This window comes from Euprymna scolopes, chromosome 30 (genome assembly GCF_053919585.1).
Source record: "Euprymna scolopes isolate OS-2025 chromosome 30, ASM5391958v1, whole genome shotgun sequence".
In the NCBI taxonomy this organism is placed as follows: Eukaryota; Metazoa; Mollusca; class Cephalopoda; order Sepiida; family Sepiolidae; genus Euprymna; species Euprymna scolopes.
In genome coordinates this window covers 39,908,480-39,929,577 of record NC_136511.1, presented here as the reverse complement: position 1 = coordinate 39,929,577, position 21,098 = coordinate 39,908,480, and the positions used below count along the sequence as shown (strand labels likewise).

Here is a 21,098-nt window from a genome sequence, read left to right as displayed (position 1 = left end):
GGCCTTGATAGATTTAAAAAGAAAAAATAACAAAAAGAGGAACAAAAGTATATAAAATGAGATCAGTAGAAAGATAATGAGAGGTGCTTGGAAAAAGGATGGTTAATCAAGGTGTGAACGTTAAACCAAATATGATAAAAGAATGGATTAGAGTTCTTGGATTAGTAAATGTGGAACAGTTGAGATAGTAGGGTCAGTTGGGAGGCAAAGACCCAGGAAAACATAGGAAGAAGTGAGAAGGATGAATTTCAGGAATAAAGACATGGCCGTTAATTTAGAAAAAAAAAAAAAAAAAAACGAAAAAACGAACAAACCAACAAACAGACGGCAATACTGTATTTAGTATTAGTCCTTGGCAAGCTATGTCGTTTTCCTCTGAAGGAGGACAATTACATGGAATATCAAATTCACAAATGATCCCGAGTTACATATATATATATATATATATATCTTGGTGATGAAAAGATGACTTAGAGCGCCTAGCATTCACAAATGGTCACCCATCCGGTACTGGCCAGGTTCTATGTACCTTAACTTTGGTAATCAAACGAGAACCGGTGTGCCAATTTGATTATGTCGTACACGTTGTTCGTTTAGAATAGCAAATTTTCAGCATCAAAATGGACATTAAATAAATTGACGACGACGACGACGACGATGATGATGATGATGATGATTTATTTATTTATTTATTTATTTACTATGTATTTTTTTCTGTATTCAACTTATTTGTTTATGTTTAATTTAGAAAGGCATTGTAGCATGTCTGTTATGTTTTGGTAGAAATAATAATTATGAAAAAAACAAACATCTAACAGTATTTTTGAGGAAGGAAAATCTAATTTTTTTCCCACCAAACAAGTCAGGAACTTGTAAAATTAACTAAGAATAATTATCAAATAATAATTACCGCGGACAATTAGTGTGTAACGAAATGACCAATTCTATGATTATCAGACATTTAACACACATCAATTTTGTTGAAATGAATTATACACTGTCAAGCACAACAACATAATAGCCATTTGGAAGGGGGAGAAAAGCTAACAACAATAACATTCATGATAATTAACATAAAAGTCCAGGTTGTCCTCGATGGCTGTACATCCAAACATTATATTAATGTGGGTATGCCTCAGAGGTCGATCCTTGACAGAGATGAGTATATTTTCTGATGACCCCACGCTCTATAATAGACATGAAAGAAAAACAAATGTACACATATCCAAGGCAATGGTAGAAACCTTAGAAAACGATCTTCAATCTGCAGTGAAAAGGGACCGTAAATGATTGATAACATTTAATGCTGCTAAGACTAAACTTCTTTCCTTTAACAACTATTAATACAAAAAATCTTTTAATCAGTAATTGTCATGACTAATAACACTCTACCGGAGAGTTCATCGTTCAAACTCCCCAGCTTAACATTCACAGACAACATGAAACCGAACAAATACATTGAAGACATTGCAAAGACTGCTGCAAAGAACTTGGGCTCCCTTTACCGTGCTAGAAAACTGCTCACACCTGAGAGTATCCTGTATGTCTACAAAGCCACCATTCGCCTATGCAAGGAGTATTGTTGCCACATCTAGGCTGGTACATCTACCACTAGTCTTCCCCTCTTATGCAAGATCCTAAAAAAGGGGTCTCAAATCTAATACATCCAGCACTATCAGCCAAGCTCCAACCCCTGTCCCATCGCCACACTGTTGAATCCCTGTGCCTGTTTTACAAGTACTTTAATGGAATGTGCTCTGATAAAAAAATATAGAACTTGTGCCCCCCTTGTTGCACATACTCCCAACTAACCTGTCAAGCAGCAAAATCTCACCCATTCACTGTAGAGGTCCTTATATTTATCAGATGGATTTCTGTAACAAAACATATCTAAGAACACTGCCAGACATATAAATTAGCTTTGTGTGAAATTTGAAAAAGATAGGTTCAGCTGTTTTGGAACCGATGAGAAAAGAACTCACATGTACACACAAAGTGACCTTTATATAATATTGGAGAAGATAATATATATATATATATATATATATATATATATATATATATATATATATATATATATGTATTGAGGATCAAGATTAATAGTAATTATGAATCAGTTCCAAAAGGAATAACAAAAAATCAATTTGAGTGTACGATCGTTTCGGAAACGATATTTATTTTATTAATATTGACAAATAATATTAGCAATAATTGACGATAAATTTTTTTTTTTAATATTGCCTCCTCGTCAGCACGTCTGGGAATAAGATAAGACACTAAAATAAACTAGCACTTTTGTAATAAGTAAGGTAGATGAATCTTTATGGTGCAGGGGATGTCCATAATTGTTTTTAAGTTTGTCACTATATATGTAGACATGTTGTTGCCTTTCTTTTCTCGTCACTATATATATATATATATATATATATATATATATATATATATATATATATATATATATATATATATATATATACAGAGAGAGAGAGGGAGAGAGGTTACAGATTTTACAATATTGGCAATACAATAGCATACTTAGTTAGAATTTATTTTAAATATTACCTAAACAGGCTCGGTGAGTGCTAATATGAAACATGCTTAAATAACTAAAAATGAAAATGAACATGTGCGACTACTCATTTAAAATTATTTTAGATTATAAGAGTTATCTACCTTAATTCTAATAATCTGCAAACATAAAAACTTGAGTGACGTCACTGTTTCACGAGCAACGCCGGAAAAGTGCAACCAATAAAGTCATGACTCTTTATTTTCGTACAAAAATTTACACGTAGAGTGATCGGTTTTTATTTCGCAACTAAAAAATATTGACGCAACAAACTTGCCTCAGCCAAAGTGATGGACACCATAAAGAGGGGTGGAGGGCAGCAAGTGTAATTGGCAAGGAAATCTTCGCGTTTTCGATAAGGGACGATATTCTCGATGGCTGCTTCAATGAATCCATTAATCTGTTTCCGATATCGTCTAGACAAAGCATCCTCACCGGACATCTGAAAATACATAAATAAACATATATATATATTGTTAGTTATTATTCCAAGACCAATACTTCTTACACGTGTTTCGTTGAATAGCGGAAGTTCAAACAACACAGAGACATATGTGTTCTTCGCAAAAAGAACAGTTGGAGAGTGATTTTTTTTACTTTTCTTTTTTCCTTGGAATAAAATGAAGGAAAATGTTGATAAAAATAAATGGAAGCCTTTTTTAAAGTTCGAAAAATCATAAGAAAACCCTCACTTATTATAGTGTATATTTGCATCCTTTCGAAAGAAAACACAATTGAATATATATAATTATTTTTATATATAATTATTTTTATACAGGAACTAGCGTTACATGCTTTCGCAATCATCAGTGCAATAATTAACACTTACTAATGGTCGGGAGATTTAAACCCAGCTACAAAGTCACCTTTGCCTCCATTTGATAGAACATTATATATATATATATATATATATATATAATGTATGTATATATATAATGTATGTATAAATAAATTTCATATACCTGCTCTGTTTACTCATTGAGCACTCTTTGGTAGACACATGTTGTTTCATTGGATGTACTTCTAGGAAACTAAACTCTACTGGCTATATATATATATATATATATATATATATATATATATATATATATATATATATATATATATATATAAAATTTTAGTCATTTAATGAATTTAAAAATTTATGACATGAAATGTTTGAATTTCAAATAAAAAGATTTTTATTATTCTATGTAAGACAAAGAATACATTTGAAACATTATAACTTCTTATCCTATAGGATTTTGATGTCTACCATAAATTTTTTTTTATATAGGTCCGGTAGATCTGTTTATTAATAAACATATAAATTGATATATTTAATATTTTTTTTATAATTACAGAACATGAGCTTCAAATCCCACTCCAAAATAACTTCAACTTGTTGATAAATTAAAATTAAAACCGCTTTTAGTAGACAGGCCATGCAAAATGAGAGAAACTGAACTGATAAGAAAAATGAAAAGAATATATATATATATATATATATATATATATATATATGAAACGGTAATATACGAACACGTGTTTCACTGAACTACAGCTCGTCAGCGTAGCTTGACTGTCCTAGGATTCGAACCTCAAACCATATATGCTATGGTCGAGTACGTTAACTATTATGCCATGAGGTCCTAGACGACTTTATGTATTAATTTTTATCGCTTTTAAACTTACGCTGACTTAAGTCGACATATATATATATATATATATATATATATATATATATATATATATATATATATACACGTTCAGTGAATGTACATGTTGTCAAACCAGAAGAGCTCCTGGCTCAAAGAACAGAATAAACGGTGTTATGTCAAAGTTAGTTCCTGATGTTAAATCGCATCCGTAATATAACTTCCATATATAAAGAGATATATTCGGTAAAAAAAAAAAAAAACAGGAAAAAGTGCTCAATACGCAAGTAGAGTTAAATATGTTTTTATTATTATTTTTAGCTTGAATTATCTGATAAGATGGGCAGGATTTTTTTTATTGTTCTGTCTATCAAAACAATTTGTAATGATTTAAATAAAAATCCCCGAGGTTGAAAAATAAACACACACACACACACACACACACACACACACACACACACACACACATATATGATTATTCAATAGTTTCATTTTTTCCTATACTTAACAAGTGATAAAAGTATGGAGAAATAGCAAATAATAAACTATGCAAGGTATAAAAACAAAAACATTTTATTATAGAAAGAAAATAAAACCACCTTTTTTAATAATTGTTTTTGGAAAAGAAATTATGGCAGTTGTGCGCTACTAGGACGGAATCTTTTTTTTTTTTTTTGGTTTTTAATTGGAACATGAGAAGAGTGCATAGCAGGGGCACACCCACTGTTTATTGCAGACTTCGAGTCGAGAGTCTTTCTACTTTGACTTGCAGGTTTAGTGTAGAAAATGGAATTGCAAATTTAATCATGATAGACCATTTCTATTTCAAACTTAAGCACGATGGACCAGCGGGAATTCTATTTCAAACTTTAAGCATGAGAGATAGAAGAAAATGCTATTTCAAAGTAAAACCTAACAGACTAACAGAAACCATATTTCAAACTTAAGCATGCTTGATTAACGAAAATGTTATTTCAAACTTAAGCATAAGAGACTAATGTAAATGCTATTTGAACCATGACAGACCAAAGGAAATTTAATGTCAAAAAGAATATTATGTTTCTGAATTTTTGAGATGAGGATTGGTTATTTGTATTATTTGGAATCTTCGGACTACTATTCTCATTTTGAGTGTCATTTTCACAACGAAGACGGTTGGGGATTACATCGACCAAAACATTGTGAAAATGACACTTGGGGTGAGAACAGTGGTCCATAGATTACAAATAATACGAATGTTAAAAACACAAATATGAAAAAAAAAAAAAAAAAAAAAAAAAAACTATTGCGAACTAAAACAGGACAAACCGACGGAATTTTTTTTTTTTAACTTAAGCTTGACAGATTAGTGAAACTGTTGTTTTACACTTAAGTGTAAATTCCTATTTCATAAAATTATATTAGGAAATTAAATTAATCCAAATTAATTTTCGTTTCTTCACAAACAAGTTGATTATTTTCTCTTTTACTCCTATGTGATGCCGAGTAGGTACAGCTGGCAACGTTTAATTTATTCTATTTATTTATTTTTTTTAATTACATTTTCATCCCAAACAATGCACATCGCAGAGACATAAGCTACAGTAGTACTATGTAGGGAGTGGGCAGCAAGATGTCTGTTCACATTACACTTAAACTTCAACATGTCAGTACAGTTGGGGAAGCAGGGACCCAGAAGTAAGTTCCAAAGTCTAGCAATTCTGGGGAAGAAACTACTGGAGTAGAAAGCTCTCTCACATCTAGGGATCTCTACTGTGTAGGGGTGGAATTTTGCTGCTTGTCGGGTTTGTTGAGGATATTTTGTATGTTTCTCCATCTCTCTAGAACATTAACGCTATTTAATATTGACACACTATTGCTATTTGATTGCAACACGTCTTATAGGAATGCATGAATGTATTTATTAGGTTTTTTGGAAAATGTTGACCGATTCATCGATTTTTTTAAAACTTTGTTTATGTTTTTATTTTTACAGCATTTTTTACATGTTTAATAATTGATTTTTTTTTGTTACTAGTGTTAGGAAGTAGATCGAAAAAAAAAAAAAAAAGAAAAAAAATATTAAATCATATTGTAGACACGTTTTACCGGAACTGAGGGTCAGCTGATCGGATATGCGTGCGAGTCACGTGATCAGGTTAGCTGAAGTCAGAGAGTTTGGATTTGGATGTAGAGAAGACCAGACGGCTTAACGGATCGTCCCCTCCCCTTCACTTCGATCTGGAAGGTGAATAAAATCTATATAAAACCAATTCATCGTCTTGGAGTGAATGAATATTCGTCCAAAACAGGTCCAGTGTCCCCTCCAAGAACAAGTTGAATTCCAGGTGGACAAGATCAACGACGCATGAAGTTAAGGTATGTCCAAAATACATGTACCACACACACACACACACACACACACACACACACACACATGAACAATTAGATATGAACATATCACAAATAGACAGAACATTTAGACGATCATACACACGGCCACCTTTTATGATAACAATACAACACTAGGAAGGGAAGAGGAGACCCGGAGAACACTCGAGGATAAAGGTTAATGAGTTCCAAGTGGCCAATGAAACACCATCGGGATGATCAGTAATGGTGGAAAGTTAATGTTCGTTTATTTCAGAGGACAGCTCAGCAGGAACTTGTTTACTTTAAACTTTAAAACAGCTGTGTTATAGTCAGGTTAAAAGCAGCCCCATGATATTGTGTTCCATAGGCATGTAATTCTTAAGAAATAAACTTTGCTCATGGAATTCATGTTGAGTTTTAGGCTCAGATAGATAATAAAGGAAATTGTTGGCAGTTGTTGCAGCTAGACGAACGCCTGTTACGAATTGTCTACCCGGGGGGGGGGAGTATAGATAGAATATCAGTTGAGCACTTGTCATGAAAATAATGATAGAGCAGAGATAGATGTGTCATGTCTCTTCTGTGAGAAAGTGGAAGTAAGGTGGAGAAGAGAGCTCCACCCACTAGATTTCGAAGCTGGTTTTGAACCATATTAAGGCAGGAATGGGTACTCTTAGTAGCTTTAGCAAATCTGGCAACAGTACTCCATCTTAGAATGTATTTATGAACTCCTTAAAAAATTTTAAATCTACTTATATATCAAAGGCACTTTGTGTCTGTGTGTACATATCTGTGTGTGTGTGCAGGTTCGTTCTCCATGGACTCCAAAACAGCTGGGCCGATTTTTAAAAAAATTTCACACAAATGTACTCTATGTTTATGAGAGTGTTCTCAGATAGGCATTCCAATAAATATCAAAAATCAGTAATCGGAAAAAATCCGATTAAAGAAGGAACAGTCTGATTTTGACCAAAGTTAACACCCTTATACGACCTAACATCACAAGAGCATTTTTTTTTTACATAGGCATCACCACTTATCAAGGTCAAGAAGCCACTCGAGGATAAGAGAAGTATTATCACAGCACAAGTAGAAGGGCTTGGTATATAAAATAAACAGTAGGTTCTTTGATATGACAGAGGCGCGTTCGAAATGAATGCTTTGTTTAAAGCACAATTGAACCATGATACTTGACTTTTGCATTTTTAACTTTAATTCAAGTCATTATATAAAAAATAATTTTATAAAAGCAACAGTAGGTTCTTTACAGTGCAGTGTAGATTGCCACGGATTGTTGACTAAGTCACTATACAGTGGCACCGTGGTGGATCCCTGACTAAAGCAGCAATCAATGGATCCAATTGAAAAATGGGCCATTTCATAGATTTCGATGACAATAAAAGTATTGAAAGTGTGGAATATTCATTAATTCTTATTCAATCCTGGGCAACGTCGGGTTTCCTTGTTAGTCATTTTATTCAAGTTTGAAATGCTTTCAATGTCTCAAAATGAAAATATTCAAGAATCCTTACCAAAGTGACAAATTCTTCATAATTGATAAACGCATCTCCGTCTGTATTTGCCTTGTTAATGAGTCTGTCAACTTGTTCTTTGGGGATCTGCGAGGTGACACCAGTCTTGAGAAGTTCTCGATGCAGGTCTTTGAGAGGGATCCCACTGGGGCCATGCTGAAATAAATAAAATCTTTATATTAGTCTTAGCGACAAAAACGGAAGCTTATTTCAATGATTAACAATTCAAACAGGCTTTGAATGTAAGGAATTCTGACATAATTTAACTTGCTGTATAGGAAACGTAAATGACATGCAAATATGTCTAACATATGTAGTCATGTTGTAGGATTTATAAAACTATACTCAAATAACAATCCGTCTGACATGTCGATATTTAATTCAGAGTAGCCTATTTTTTTTCTTATTTCCCTTCCAATATGGAACAAATATATTTTATTTGGCTTCAGCTTTTTCCTGAAAACACTAATTCCAGCTAAGAACAATATTAGAGTGCATACATTTTCTGGAACCAATCAAAAGGAAATCATCATGCACAATTATAAGGGGTTCTCTTCTTTGAGTTCTTTTATAAATAAAAAAATATAGAAAAATATGTGACCCGGTGGATCATCTATTGAACCTGTATTCGATTTTTTAAAATGGGAAAAAGTGAGTTTGAAAAAAAAAAAAAAAAACACAAGACCAATAGCCATTAGTCGCAGGCTCTCGTGTAATGAATGAATGCGTGAATGTAGGATTGACATGAAATTCTTAAAGATAAACTAAAATGACCGAAAAATGGGCTGAAATGACTTAAATAAATAAAAAGTAAATGACTTAGAAAGACTTTAATGAACCTAAGGATGAATTGAATGACCTTAAGAATGACTTGAATGCTTAAAATATAACTGGAATCCTTCAAAAACAACTTGAATGATCTGGAGAATTATTTGAATGGCTTTGAGACTGACTGTTTGTAAAGTGGGTGATCATTTTACATTAAATTAATGCAGAAAAGTGATCCCCCACTTTATATCACAATAAGTATAGCATGTAGTAAGAACAGATACTACACTTTACCACAATACCTCATTCACTCTGTGGACTCTAAACTAACTAATGAAAACCCCAGCGTTTTTGCAAAAAGGATATATGTATATATACAATTTCTGTATGTGTGTGTGCATTTTTTTAAAAAATAAAATGTGTGTGTGTGTGTGTGTGTGTGTGTGTGTGTGTGTGTGTGTGTGTGAAAAAGTTCAATTCATTGGAAAATAAAACGTTCTTGAATTTGGAAGAAAAACAGTTCGTGTTGGGGAGTGGGAAATCTAGTAAAAATATACAAAAAATAAAATTAGTGCATTGTTAGTAAGGTCCCTCCCTAAGCTAATCTAAGTAGTTAGATCGCCTACTGTTTTCCGGGGCACCGAAAACAAGCGGGGAGATCCCTAATGGGGATTGGGAAGACTTATATCGGGTGTAGGGAGTAAAATAAATAGATTGTTAAAAACAAAAAAGGGGAATATATTAGGTGGCGACCTTCGAGTAGGGGTTGACCAGGGGGTGATAAAAACAAAAAGATAGGGGGGTAGTGGTAGGGTAGCCTCGGAAGGTTCTCTAGTGTCAAAAAAAAAACAAAAACAATCGGGACAGGATCTCATTTGTACCACCAGTCAAGTCTCTTTACTTTTTATTTGTCTAACCTAGCGGGATGGGCTCTGTAGGACACAGTACTGCATGTGCCATGCCTATGGTGGTAACACGAATTCAAACTTGGCGCCTCATCGGATGCACAAGCTAGCATCATGCACCCACCTCTTATCAAAGGTCACTCGAGGCAACCTCTTCCAATCGCATCTGATCTTTACTTTAAGTAGACGATCAGATCCCGATCCGGAACAGATATCCCCTCGCGGACTCACTTGAGGCATGTGATCCATATGACCATCCTCGCTACTGCTAGTATCGCTAGAAAAAACATTCGGTGGATCAATGTTCTCCACAAAATATGATTCATCGAGTTCAAGCCAGCGCTTGGCATCGATGCGAGCCGTTACCTCGTTGACGTACCGTAGGAGGGTCTTGAGCCTGCTGCAGTGGAAAAAGGCATGACCGGCTGTTTCTCTCATGTCTTCGTCGCAGCGCAGGCAGTAGACCTGGGTTTCTTCATTGTAAAGGTTGAGTTCCTCAAGGAGGGGCAGTGCGTTCCGGACAAGTCGCCAGATAAGGGAAAATTCCGAATTTGTAAGAAAGTCCCGTCCCGGCGCCCAACTCCACTGGGAGCGGACCTCCTCCAATGACATCCCTCTCCGTTTCACTAGCAGTTCCTTTTTGCTATGCCCCACTAGTTCCTAGACTGTTCGAGGACACTGGTCCCCGGCAACGCTTTAAGTGTGGACCAGCATTCGGCGTAGAATGTTTGTTCCCCTCTCGGTCTCCGCCGTGCTTCGACCGAGGGGTCAGGTGTGAGATTGGAAAACGAGCTTTCAACCGCAGTGACCCATGGAACGTCTACGTACAACGAACGGCTCAGGAAGGCCAACCTCTATGCGTGCTTGTGGCACAGGAGATCGGGCAGTCCTGAGCCTCCCTCACTCGGATTTCGAACACAGACCTCTCTGCAAACATAATGCTTACCCTCGTTCCACAAGAGTGTGTTGAGGTGCTCCTGTAAGCTTATTCGTTATTTTGCAGGGAAGGGAAGTACAGACAGATGGTAAAGGATGAGCGGAAAGACGTATGTAGCACACGCCTCCGCCCGACCCTTCAAGGACAATTTCCTTCGAACCCAAGTCTTAATAGAGGATTCGACCTTGGCCTCTAATTCCGACCAGTTTTTCTTCAGCTGGAGACCCAGTTCGAACCACACACCAAGGATCTGGACTGGGCCATCGGTCCAACTTAAGATGCCTGGAAGCGAATTTACTCCGGTCCAGGCACCCAACCGCAGACCCACCGACTTATTGCGATTGAAGACGGCTCCCGCAACTTCTTCGTATCGAGCGAGTGCCTTGGTGACCACTTGAATATCCGTGGGGCAAGACACGAACATGGTGACGTCATCGGCGAACGCGGAAACCCTGGCTCGTGTGCCTCCAGGAAGAGCTATCCCGTGCAGGACTGGTGTAGTCGCCTCGTCCCTTAAATTGCGAAGGAGGGGTTCCAACATCAGGACGTACAAGAGAGGTGACAGCAGACAACCCTGTCGCACCGACCGGGAGACGGCAAAAGACTCCGACAGCTTACCGTTGATCTGCACTGCTACCGTCGGCCTGTCATACGGTACAGAAATCCACTTGCAGAAGTCCAGATTAAATCTGGCGGCCTCCAGCACAGATCCCAGGAACCTATGGTCCACCCTATCGAAAGCCTTGGACTGATCCAAACTGATCAGCGCAGCCTCTGCGTCGTCTTCTGTCCCCTCTATGATCATGCGTATCAGATGAAGATTGTCCTGAATCGATCTCCCCTTCACAGCATAGCTCTGGTCTAGTTCGATCAAGTCAGTGATGACAACCTGCAACCGATTTGCAAGAACCTTGGCCAAAATCTTTAACTCTGTGTTTAGCAGAGTCAAGGGCCTGAAATCGTCTAAATCTTCCTCCACACCATGCTGTTGACCTTTCCTCAGCAATGTGATCACACCCTTGGTCACCTGCCCAGGGATGGAGCCCTGAAAACACTAATGGTTGAACATATCCTTCAGAATAGGGACCAACATGGGCGACAGCCTCAAGTAGAATTCATAGGGTAGACCATCAAGCCCCGGAGACTTGTTGCAGTCGACCTGCTTCAATGCAGTAATGATCTCATGTTCCGCGACAAGACCATCACAGCTAGCCACTCGAGCCGCCATGAGGCAGGATGAGTCGGCCAAATAGCTGCGAAACTCTTCAACCCTGTCTGGGTAGTTGGGTGAAGCACTCTGATAGATGCTTTTGAAACCCCTCGCAAATCTCCCGCGTCGACATGAGGGCGTGCTCTTCCAGGTCGTTTACTTTTCGAATGTACCCATCCGAGCCGTGCCTTAGAGCAGCCTTACACTCAACAGCGTCTACATTAACAGCCTTGTTCGAGACTTTCATTAGCCTAGCCCTGAAAACAATAAATGCTAAGAGGTCAAAGTAAAAAAAATGATGTCTGTTGTCTACCAACTTTATCTATGGTAGTTAAAGAAGACTATTATATAGAAAGGTATTACCGTACATATTCACCCTTTTAGGAAGGTAAAGGTATGAACAGTACATAGGGCCCAAGCAAAGCCGGGCAGAACTGCTAGTAATAAATAATCTCTATATATTACAAGATACAAGCAAGCAAGCAAGGACGCCCGGACGGTTCATAGAGTTTTATCATTTTTAAGATGAAACTTCAAGCATGTCTGTGTGTATGTGAGTGCTAGTTTTTCTAGTGTGTTTGTGTTTCTCACGTCCACATTAATCACGTGTTATTTTCTGTTATTGAATTTTAATCGATTAGCATCGAATACCAAAACAAACTTTTCAAAATTTCCGATTTCATAAAATTAAATTTTAAATTAAATTCATCAAAATTTGGTTATTTTCTCTTTTACTCCTGTCTGATGCAACTTATAATCTTGCATGTTTTTCCATCTTTCCTTAACATTAACCCCATTTAGTATTGAAACAAATATGTTATTTCACTGCAATGTATTTTTTTTTTCTAAAAATACTGATTTCAGTTAAGAAAACTATTAGAGTGGAGTCATTTCCTCTCATTCACGGAAACAGATCAAAAGGAAATTTTGATGTACAATTATACCGACCACTCTCCATTCAGTTCTTTAAAAAAATATATATGTATTGATTAAATTATGCAACTTCAAAAATGTCTGTGCGTCACGTTCATATTAATTATAATTTTTTATTTTATTTACTATCAATTGATTAAAGCTTATTTTAGAAAATAATTTGATGACAAAATAAAAGCCACCAAAATTAATCCCCGTTTCTTCATTCAGTCAATCACTTTTTCTTTTACTACCGGGTAACGGTGGGTAGGAACAGCTAGCACGAAAATAAAAATTAAAACGAAATGTTGTTAACAATTTTTTCGACAGGAAATGACTCATTTTGCATTCTAATAAAGTATTTATTTCTGACTTTCGTTTATGTATTCTTAAGTTGTCTCCCTTTGTAGATAAAATTCTATTATTTTAGTTAAGTTATTGTTGTTGTGGATTACTGATTGGGGAAACAAAAATGGAGGTTTTGATAAAATGGCCGTAGTTAGGGTTAAGCTGTCTCCCTTTGCATTACGATAAAAAGAATTCTGTTCTGTGTTAAGTTCTTAGAGTGATCTCCCTTGCTTGTTGTTGTGGATTATTGATGGGGAGGGGGGAATAAAATGACGGTTTTGATAAACGAATGTTGTGTGTGTGATTCGAGTTATATATAAAAAAAAAAGTCAACACTAGGTAGAGTTGATTAGCCAAATAAATAAGTTCATTGATAAGGACTATCGTGTGTCTATAGAGACAATAAGTGCACAGTTTGATGTCAGTGTGGGAACTGTCACACAATTATTCGCAAGAAACTGAAGATGCGAAAGATTTGCGTGAATGCACCAGTCCATAACTCAATCCTTGTCACAGACTATTTGACCAAGATGGGTATCAAGACAGTTCCTCACTCTCTCTATAGTATCGACCTTGCTCCCTGTGACTTTTGGTTATTCCCTAAGCTCAAGGAAGATTTTAGAGGCTGTCATTATGAGACAATTGAGGAGATGAAAGCGTCTGCAACAAGGGCCATTGACACGCTCATACAAGAAGACTTCCATTGGAACATTGCAGAAGTTGTTGAAACGGTACAAGTGCATTGCAGCCGGAGGAGATTACTTCGAAGGGGGCGAGAGTTTCATATGTGTACTATCAATAAAAGTGCCTGTACGAAAAAGTCTGGAAACTTATTGAAGGCACCTCGTAGAACGAAAATCACTCAGTTTTATATTCGTATTTATGGTATTTACAGATAGATGTGTATAAATTAGATGTCAGGGCTGAAGAAACAGAGTTATTCCTCTCTTAACAACACAGAATGAGAGGGGGCGTGGGAAATACGTAGGTGGCTACGAGAGATGAGTGGCTTGTTAAGTTAGTTACAACTTACGGCTAATTGAAGCAATAAACTAAGGTATATTTCAACATGTATTTTATGTGATTAAAGCAGTGGTTCCCAACTTTTTTTTTTTAATTGCGGTACACTATTGATATCTTTTTTCTTTTCATGGCACACCTATCACACAAAAATATATATTTTCTACTCAAAAAGCCTTTTTCGAATAAATAAATAAATAAATAACAAATATTATGTAAGGATAATTTTTATTCCCATAAATCAACATATACTGTATTCAGTTATTTAGTATCTGATATCGTTTTGATATCAAAATCGGGTTGAAATTATTCAGCTCCGATGCCGATTCCCGACACATAAAAAACTCTGATATTCCGATTAATCGTCCCTGAATGTTTAGATTCTAAAAAATATCGGTAATTCTGAGCGGTGCCATTAAGATATTAAATGCCTTTATTAAAGAAAATGGTTGGGAACCGCTATATTAAATTATATAACTTATATACGTTTGTTTCTTTAATGCCTTTTTATTGTATAATCTACTAGCATGAGTGCCCGGCGTTGCCCGGGTATTTGGAGGTATATGTTGAGCAAAAAAAAAAAAAAAAAAAGCGGTCAATTTTTGTAAACTTTGACCCCTATTATGACCCCTTAACATTTCCATATCCAAGGAACCTATATCTAAAATTTCAAGTGTGTAGACCCAAAATTGTCGGCGGAGTTTGGTAGAGTTCTCAAAGGTCAAATCGTTGAACTTTGACCCCTTAATCGCCAAATTTCTGGCCAAAACCCGATCACATCGATTTTCCCAAATCTCAGTACCCTGTATATCAAATTTCGAGTCTGTAGACTAAAAATTGACAGAGTTATTGCGTAGGGAAATATACAGACAGACACTTTCACTTTTATAGATATAGATTGCATCTATCCTTTTCTTCTCTTCTATATAAATAAAATAGTAGATGCGTGTGTGTGAGAGAGAGAGAGAGAGAGAGAGAGAGAGAGAGAGAGAGAGAGAGAGAGAGAGAATATCTAACAGGTAAACTCTTAAACTATTGGTCACCTAACACTGAAATAGTAATTATGCTCCGAATCCTTGCTTAGATTGATAAATAATGCGTATTTCGGCAAGTTGAAATCCAAAACCTTCATTTTATATGGCCGACATGTTTTTTTTTTGTTTGTTTGTTTTTTTTTTTTACTTCTTTGTGCGCACACTCGCATAAATTGCATTTCTTCAAGTGTTTTAATATTTAGACTTCATTATGTTTGTCTCGTTAACCACATCGGTAGAGAACGCAGCTAGAACGCTAAATGTTTTGGTTTCGATTCTAGCTGATGGAACCAAGTTATTTATTTATTTTTTTTTTGTCAAACGTTTTCCATCGTGTCTTTGTATTAATAAATGCGAATATCTGCATGATTTTAAATGTATTTAAACGTATTTTACGGCAAGCGGAATCAAAATATTTATTTACAAGCTTGGAAAATAACACTTTTCTTTTTAATTTCTTCCAGATTTTTTTTCTGTCTTTAAAGAAAATAAATATTTTTTGGCAATTATTTTTTGTCCAAAATCAGTTATAAACGAAGACAAAATTCAATGAAATAAATTCATACATTTCTTACGTAAATCTTTCACGATGGGGGACAAATTCTAAGTAGAGTTTTGATAGAAAAGTTTACAGCTTTCTACGTTTCTTTTCTTCTTTCTTTTTCTTCCAAGTCATACGTAAATATTGCTCGAGATTCTGAAATTGAAAATATTTATAGTCTAGCCTAACTTTAATATTATTTTTCTTTACATTATTACTTCTGTTCTCTTTAGGCAACTTTCTTTTCTCTTGACTTTTTTTTTAATTACATTTTCACCCCAAACAAGGCACATTACCACTTTGGTGTAGGGGGCTACTATCAGAGGTAACATCTACTGGGGTACTATGTGGGGATTTGGGCAGCAAGATGTCTGTTCACGTTACACTTGAACTTCTACACGTCAGTACAGTTGGGGAAGCAGGGACCTGGAATGGAATTCCAAAGTCTAGCGGTTCTGGGGAAGAAACTACTGAAATATCTTTTACATCTAGGGATCTCTACTGTGTGGGGGTGAGATTTAGCTGCCTGTCGGATTTGTCGAGGGTGTCTACGTCGTGGGGGCACAAGTGCTTGCAGTTCGTCAGAGCATTCTCCATTAAAATACTCGTAGAACAGGCAGAGGGATGCAACATTTGGTCGATGGGACAGAGGCTGAAGCTTAGATGCCAGTTCAGGGCCTATCAGATTGGCGACTCTCTTTTGAACCTTGTCTATGGGTGAGAGACTAGTAGCAGATGCACCAGCCCAAATATGACAACAATACTCCATACATGGGCGAATGGTGGCCTTATAGAGGTACAGGATACTTTCAAGCGTTATTAGCTTTCTAGCACGGTAGAGAGAGCCTATATTCTTTGCAGCGGCCCTGGCAATGCTTTCAATGTAATTGTTCCAACTCATATTTCCTGTGAACGTTAGGCCAAGGAGTTTGAAAGATGTACTCTCAGATAAAGAGTCGTTGGCCATTGCTAACTTCTCTCTGTTTCTATAAATAATTTCTCCTTTTCTTTTGTGTAAAGAAATAAGACGGAGACATCCCTATATATATTTTCTTTTGTTTATTCATTCATCGATTAGATATAAACAAATATTAATTTCAAACCAAAATTCTAAAGTTTTCGAATGCGTGTCCTGCGTTTTTTTTTTTTAGAAAGTTTTCGTTACACATTTACTGAATTCAAATATTTTAAAGAAGATTATGACAACATAAAATAGAGGCTTATTTTAATACAAAATATAAATTTTCGTAACTAATAAAATATAAATAATTATTAAATTTTGAGAAAACAAATATAAATTTTAATGACACTATTCAAATAATTGGCCTCTGACTAAAATATAAATTTTAATGACACTATTCAAATAATTGGCCTCTGACTAAAATATAAATTTTAATGACACTATTCAAATAATTGGCCTCTCACTAAAATATAAATTTTAATGACACTATTCAAATAATTGGCCTCTCTGACTAAAATATAAATTTTTTGGTATCTTTTTTACATTAACTACAACTCATAGTTCACATTCAAAATGTCGGCTTTTTTTTTTAGGTTTTCGGGTATGCTGACAACTAATATCATAGTTAAATTTGGGGCTGATAATAGTTTACCAGATATGAAAACATTGATTATCTAACGTAAAAGCTAATGTAATCCCTGGCAGCCATTTTTTTTCACAAACGAAGAATTAGTAATGTGCATACGTAGTGGCTTTCCGATTAAACACTCCCAACATCCCAATGTTAAGAATGACTTTCGGAATAAACACCCCCAACGTTCCAATGTTAAGTATGGCTTTCGGAATAAACACCCCCAACATCTCTATGCTAAGAATGGCTTTCGGGATAAGCACCTCCAACCTCCTTATATTAAGAATAGCTTTCGGAATAAATACTCAATTTTTCCAGGGGGCGGGTGAAAAATATTTGCTTTGTCGTCAGCTTCAGTTACATGAATGTGTATCCTTAACTACTCAGTTGTGAAAACAAAATGGCTGTCAGGGATTACATTAGCTATTATGTAAGATATCATATGTTTTCATATCTGATAAACGACTTATCAGCCCCAAATTTAACTGTGATTTTCGTTGTCAGCATACCCAAAAAACTATAAATGTCGACATTTACAATCCAAAACCAGCACGAGACTGAAATCAATCAATGGAAGGTTAGCACAAAAGCAATCATTCAAAGGTAAACTCTTGTCCATTATTTTTAAACGAAATTCCCCCAAAAAATTTTAATTTGTTCAAAAACAATAAATTTTATAACGTTTATGTTCATTCACCCCGCACCAGTTGAAGTGTCAAGCGGCAGTTTCAAAATCATTACAATATTGTAAATATAATTCTATTCTTTTTATATTTTATTCCAAAATCATCCTACACTAGAACTTTACACTATTAATATTTAATTATGATTTTATTATAAGTTACCCTTAGAATATAAAAAAAAGAGAGATAGGTCTAGCAAAACGTTATAGTCTGCAGTAAGTGGTTTATCTATGAAACGAAATGTTGCTGTCTTTGGTAACCGAATATTTGATTCGGTCCCAAATTCTTTCTTTCCATTTAAAATGTGATCTGAAAATTCGGCACTTCTGCAATACTGCATGGTAACCACGTTTTTGGTTTTTGGTTTGGAGAATATTATTAGAAGGGCACATTTATTTGATGATCAATCTGCAGCACTTTTCTCAAATCACCTCTTTTTCATTGGCAATGGTTGTTCAATAACATTGAATAGAGATCTTCAATTGCACAAATTACCATGTGGCTAAACGGTAAATTCAATTGGTGACCTGATGACTAAGGTTTTCCCAGATATTGCTAAAAAATTTCCGCAATGTTGCATGGCTTCATGAAAGCACAATCTTGGCTCCTAGAAATGATTCTGCTGATATGATCAATTTTAATCTTTTGCAAGAGTAATCAATCCATTGATTGTGTTATTGATGAAGATCAGGCAGTAGAATTTTCCATTGAATTCACTACAACCGCTTGGAATGCCACATCATTGAAGGAAGGAGCTCCAGTTATATTATTAAGAAATCTTGATCCACCTAAACTGTCTAATGGCACATGGTTAACAATAAAATCTTGTAAAACTAATGTTCTAGAAGCCATTATAATAACTGGACATTTTAAAGGTGCAACCGTGATAATTCCTTGGATTCCCCTCATTCCTTCTGAGATGCCATTTCTGTTCAAGTGTTTACAATTCCCAAGTTTTGCCATATCTATAAATAAATCTCAAAAACAAAGCCCCAAAGTTGTTGGACACCTTGCGTTTCTCATGGCCAGTTGTATGTTGGTTGCTCACGCATTGGAAGTCTCGAAAAACTCTACATTTACACACCTGTTAGAGGTAACGCACAAAGTGTTGTCTATGTAGAGGCTCCTCAAAATACTGATAAAGATACATTTATGCACTGCTTGAAACTAAATTTTAATTGCTTCATTAACAGAATAGATTAGTAATGTAATCTTTATATGTATTGTACATCAAATAGTTAAAACAGAAAGAGATTTAACAGTTTTCAAATATGCACTATGATATAAAATAATATCTGCAATTGTTACATCATATTTTGAAAGAAGGTATAAAAGATAAAAGGTTAAACTAGAAAAGAGAATTAGTGCTACTGGCGAGAACTTCATAAAATAAAACGCACCTATTACTCCTACCTCATGGGGGAGTGGAAAAAGAGACCATTATGAATGAATGTTTCGTTTAATCAATAAGAATTATGTATGAGGACAGAATATTTAAATATATCCAATACAACTTGGCAACGCCGGGTACTTCAGCTAGTATAAGAAAAAAAAAAGCCTTTGAGAAACAAACGTTGATCTACTTAAATTTAGTATAAAAATAGAATACTAAAAAAAAAAGAAAAAAGAAAAAAAAAAAAAGACAACCGAAGACGATAAACACTTATACCATTTCGTGTGAAATAAATACAATTAGGTCAAATAAGATTGTATTCCCCTGACTTTATCGTGTCCGACTTCAAGGAGTGACGCAAGTGCATAATTAACGTTTCAGAAATGTTTTCGTATTTTTCACATTTTTTTTTTTATTGATAAAAAGTCATGAATCACGTAAAATGATTATCTATTTTATGACATATATACGAGCGACACCTGTGTCTCGGTGTTGCCTGGGAAAAATTGAGGAAACATGAAAGTAAATTGATCGGAAAAGACCGGAAATAACTCTTTTCACTAAACTTTTATTCATGAAAATATTTGTGAAATTTTATTGGGGGCTGATACTCACTACCTTGTCTATCAATATGCGCGTAACTTTTTAGAGGGTGGTCTATATTTAATTTACAATTGAACAGAAAAATAAAATGGTTGACTTGAACCGAAATGCATCATATAGAAATCGATTTTTGGTATCGGAGGGATACCCACTGATTGTTTTTTACGTGATTACAGTGTGGTTTCAGTAGAGTCTCTGTTTGTAATGTACAATTTTAAAAAATAATAATAAAATGGCCAATGCGTACACGACTAAATCGAAATGCATTTTGACTGAATTTAATATCGTAATAAAATAAATGTAGGAACGGGCAAAAAATATTAACTTATTTTCTAAGCTGTGTGTGTATGTATGTGTGTGTATGTATGTGTGTGTGTATGTGTGTGTGTGCGCGCACGTGCATGCGCTGGTGTTTTGTTGAAGGTGGATGCTTCATTTATGATTTACAAACTTGTATTGCAACCACTAAAATTAAGCTGACTTAAAAATAATCTCAAAGATGATGCTATTACGGTCCTGCGGCTGCGCAAGTAAATAGCAATTATGTTAACTCGTATAAATTTTGGCGAGAGTTACATTAAGTATATCAAGATGACGTAGCGGCAAACGGAAATAGATCCGGGTGTCAAAGATTAGCTCCCTAGACAAAACACGCTACAATCAGGGTTTGATGATATTATATACGAACATCGCATGTTCAGGACGACAGAGATTCGAGAGATTGTAACACTGGCTGGCACTTGTCTTTCTTAGTGGTAGTTGGAATGATAAAAGTAATACCAATCTTAACCTTTAAAAGGAAAGAACTTTATTTGCCTTTTTACATGTTGGAGAAAGTACACCTCTTGTTACGAATGTTCGCCGGCAACGTACGTCGTGTTGGTTCGGTGACTAAGAGTGTACTCGCTACTTGCCTGCCATGCTGGCTAGGGCTTGGTTAAGGAGAAAGAGAGAAAGAGAGAGAAAGAGAGAGAGAGGGGGGGGAGATAATGAGGGACTCTGGATAGCAGTTCTTAGTTTGTGTTCGGTTTATAAGCAGGAGAAAGAGATGGGCTAAAAAAC

The 21,098-nt window shown here is 35.5% G+C and overlaps 1 protein-coding gene across 1 annotated transcript in view; it reads right to left on the bottom strand.

Moving 5' to 3' along the window:
* The window catches only part of LOC145254758 (rhomboid-related protein 2-like), a 247,447-nt gene that overhangs the window by 68,545 nt on the left and 157,804 nt on the right, over positions 1–21,098 (bottom strand). Inside the window, exons 3-4 of the mRNA XM_080113508.1 lie at positions 8,091–8,246; positions 2,847–3,011 (exon numbers count right to left, since the gene is read on the bottom strand). Coding sequence (XP_079969634.1) covers positions 2,847–3,011; positions 8,091–8,246 — 321 coding nt within the window. The remainder of the gene's footprint in view (positions 1–2,846; positions 3,012–8,090; positions 8,247–21,098) is intronic.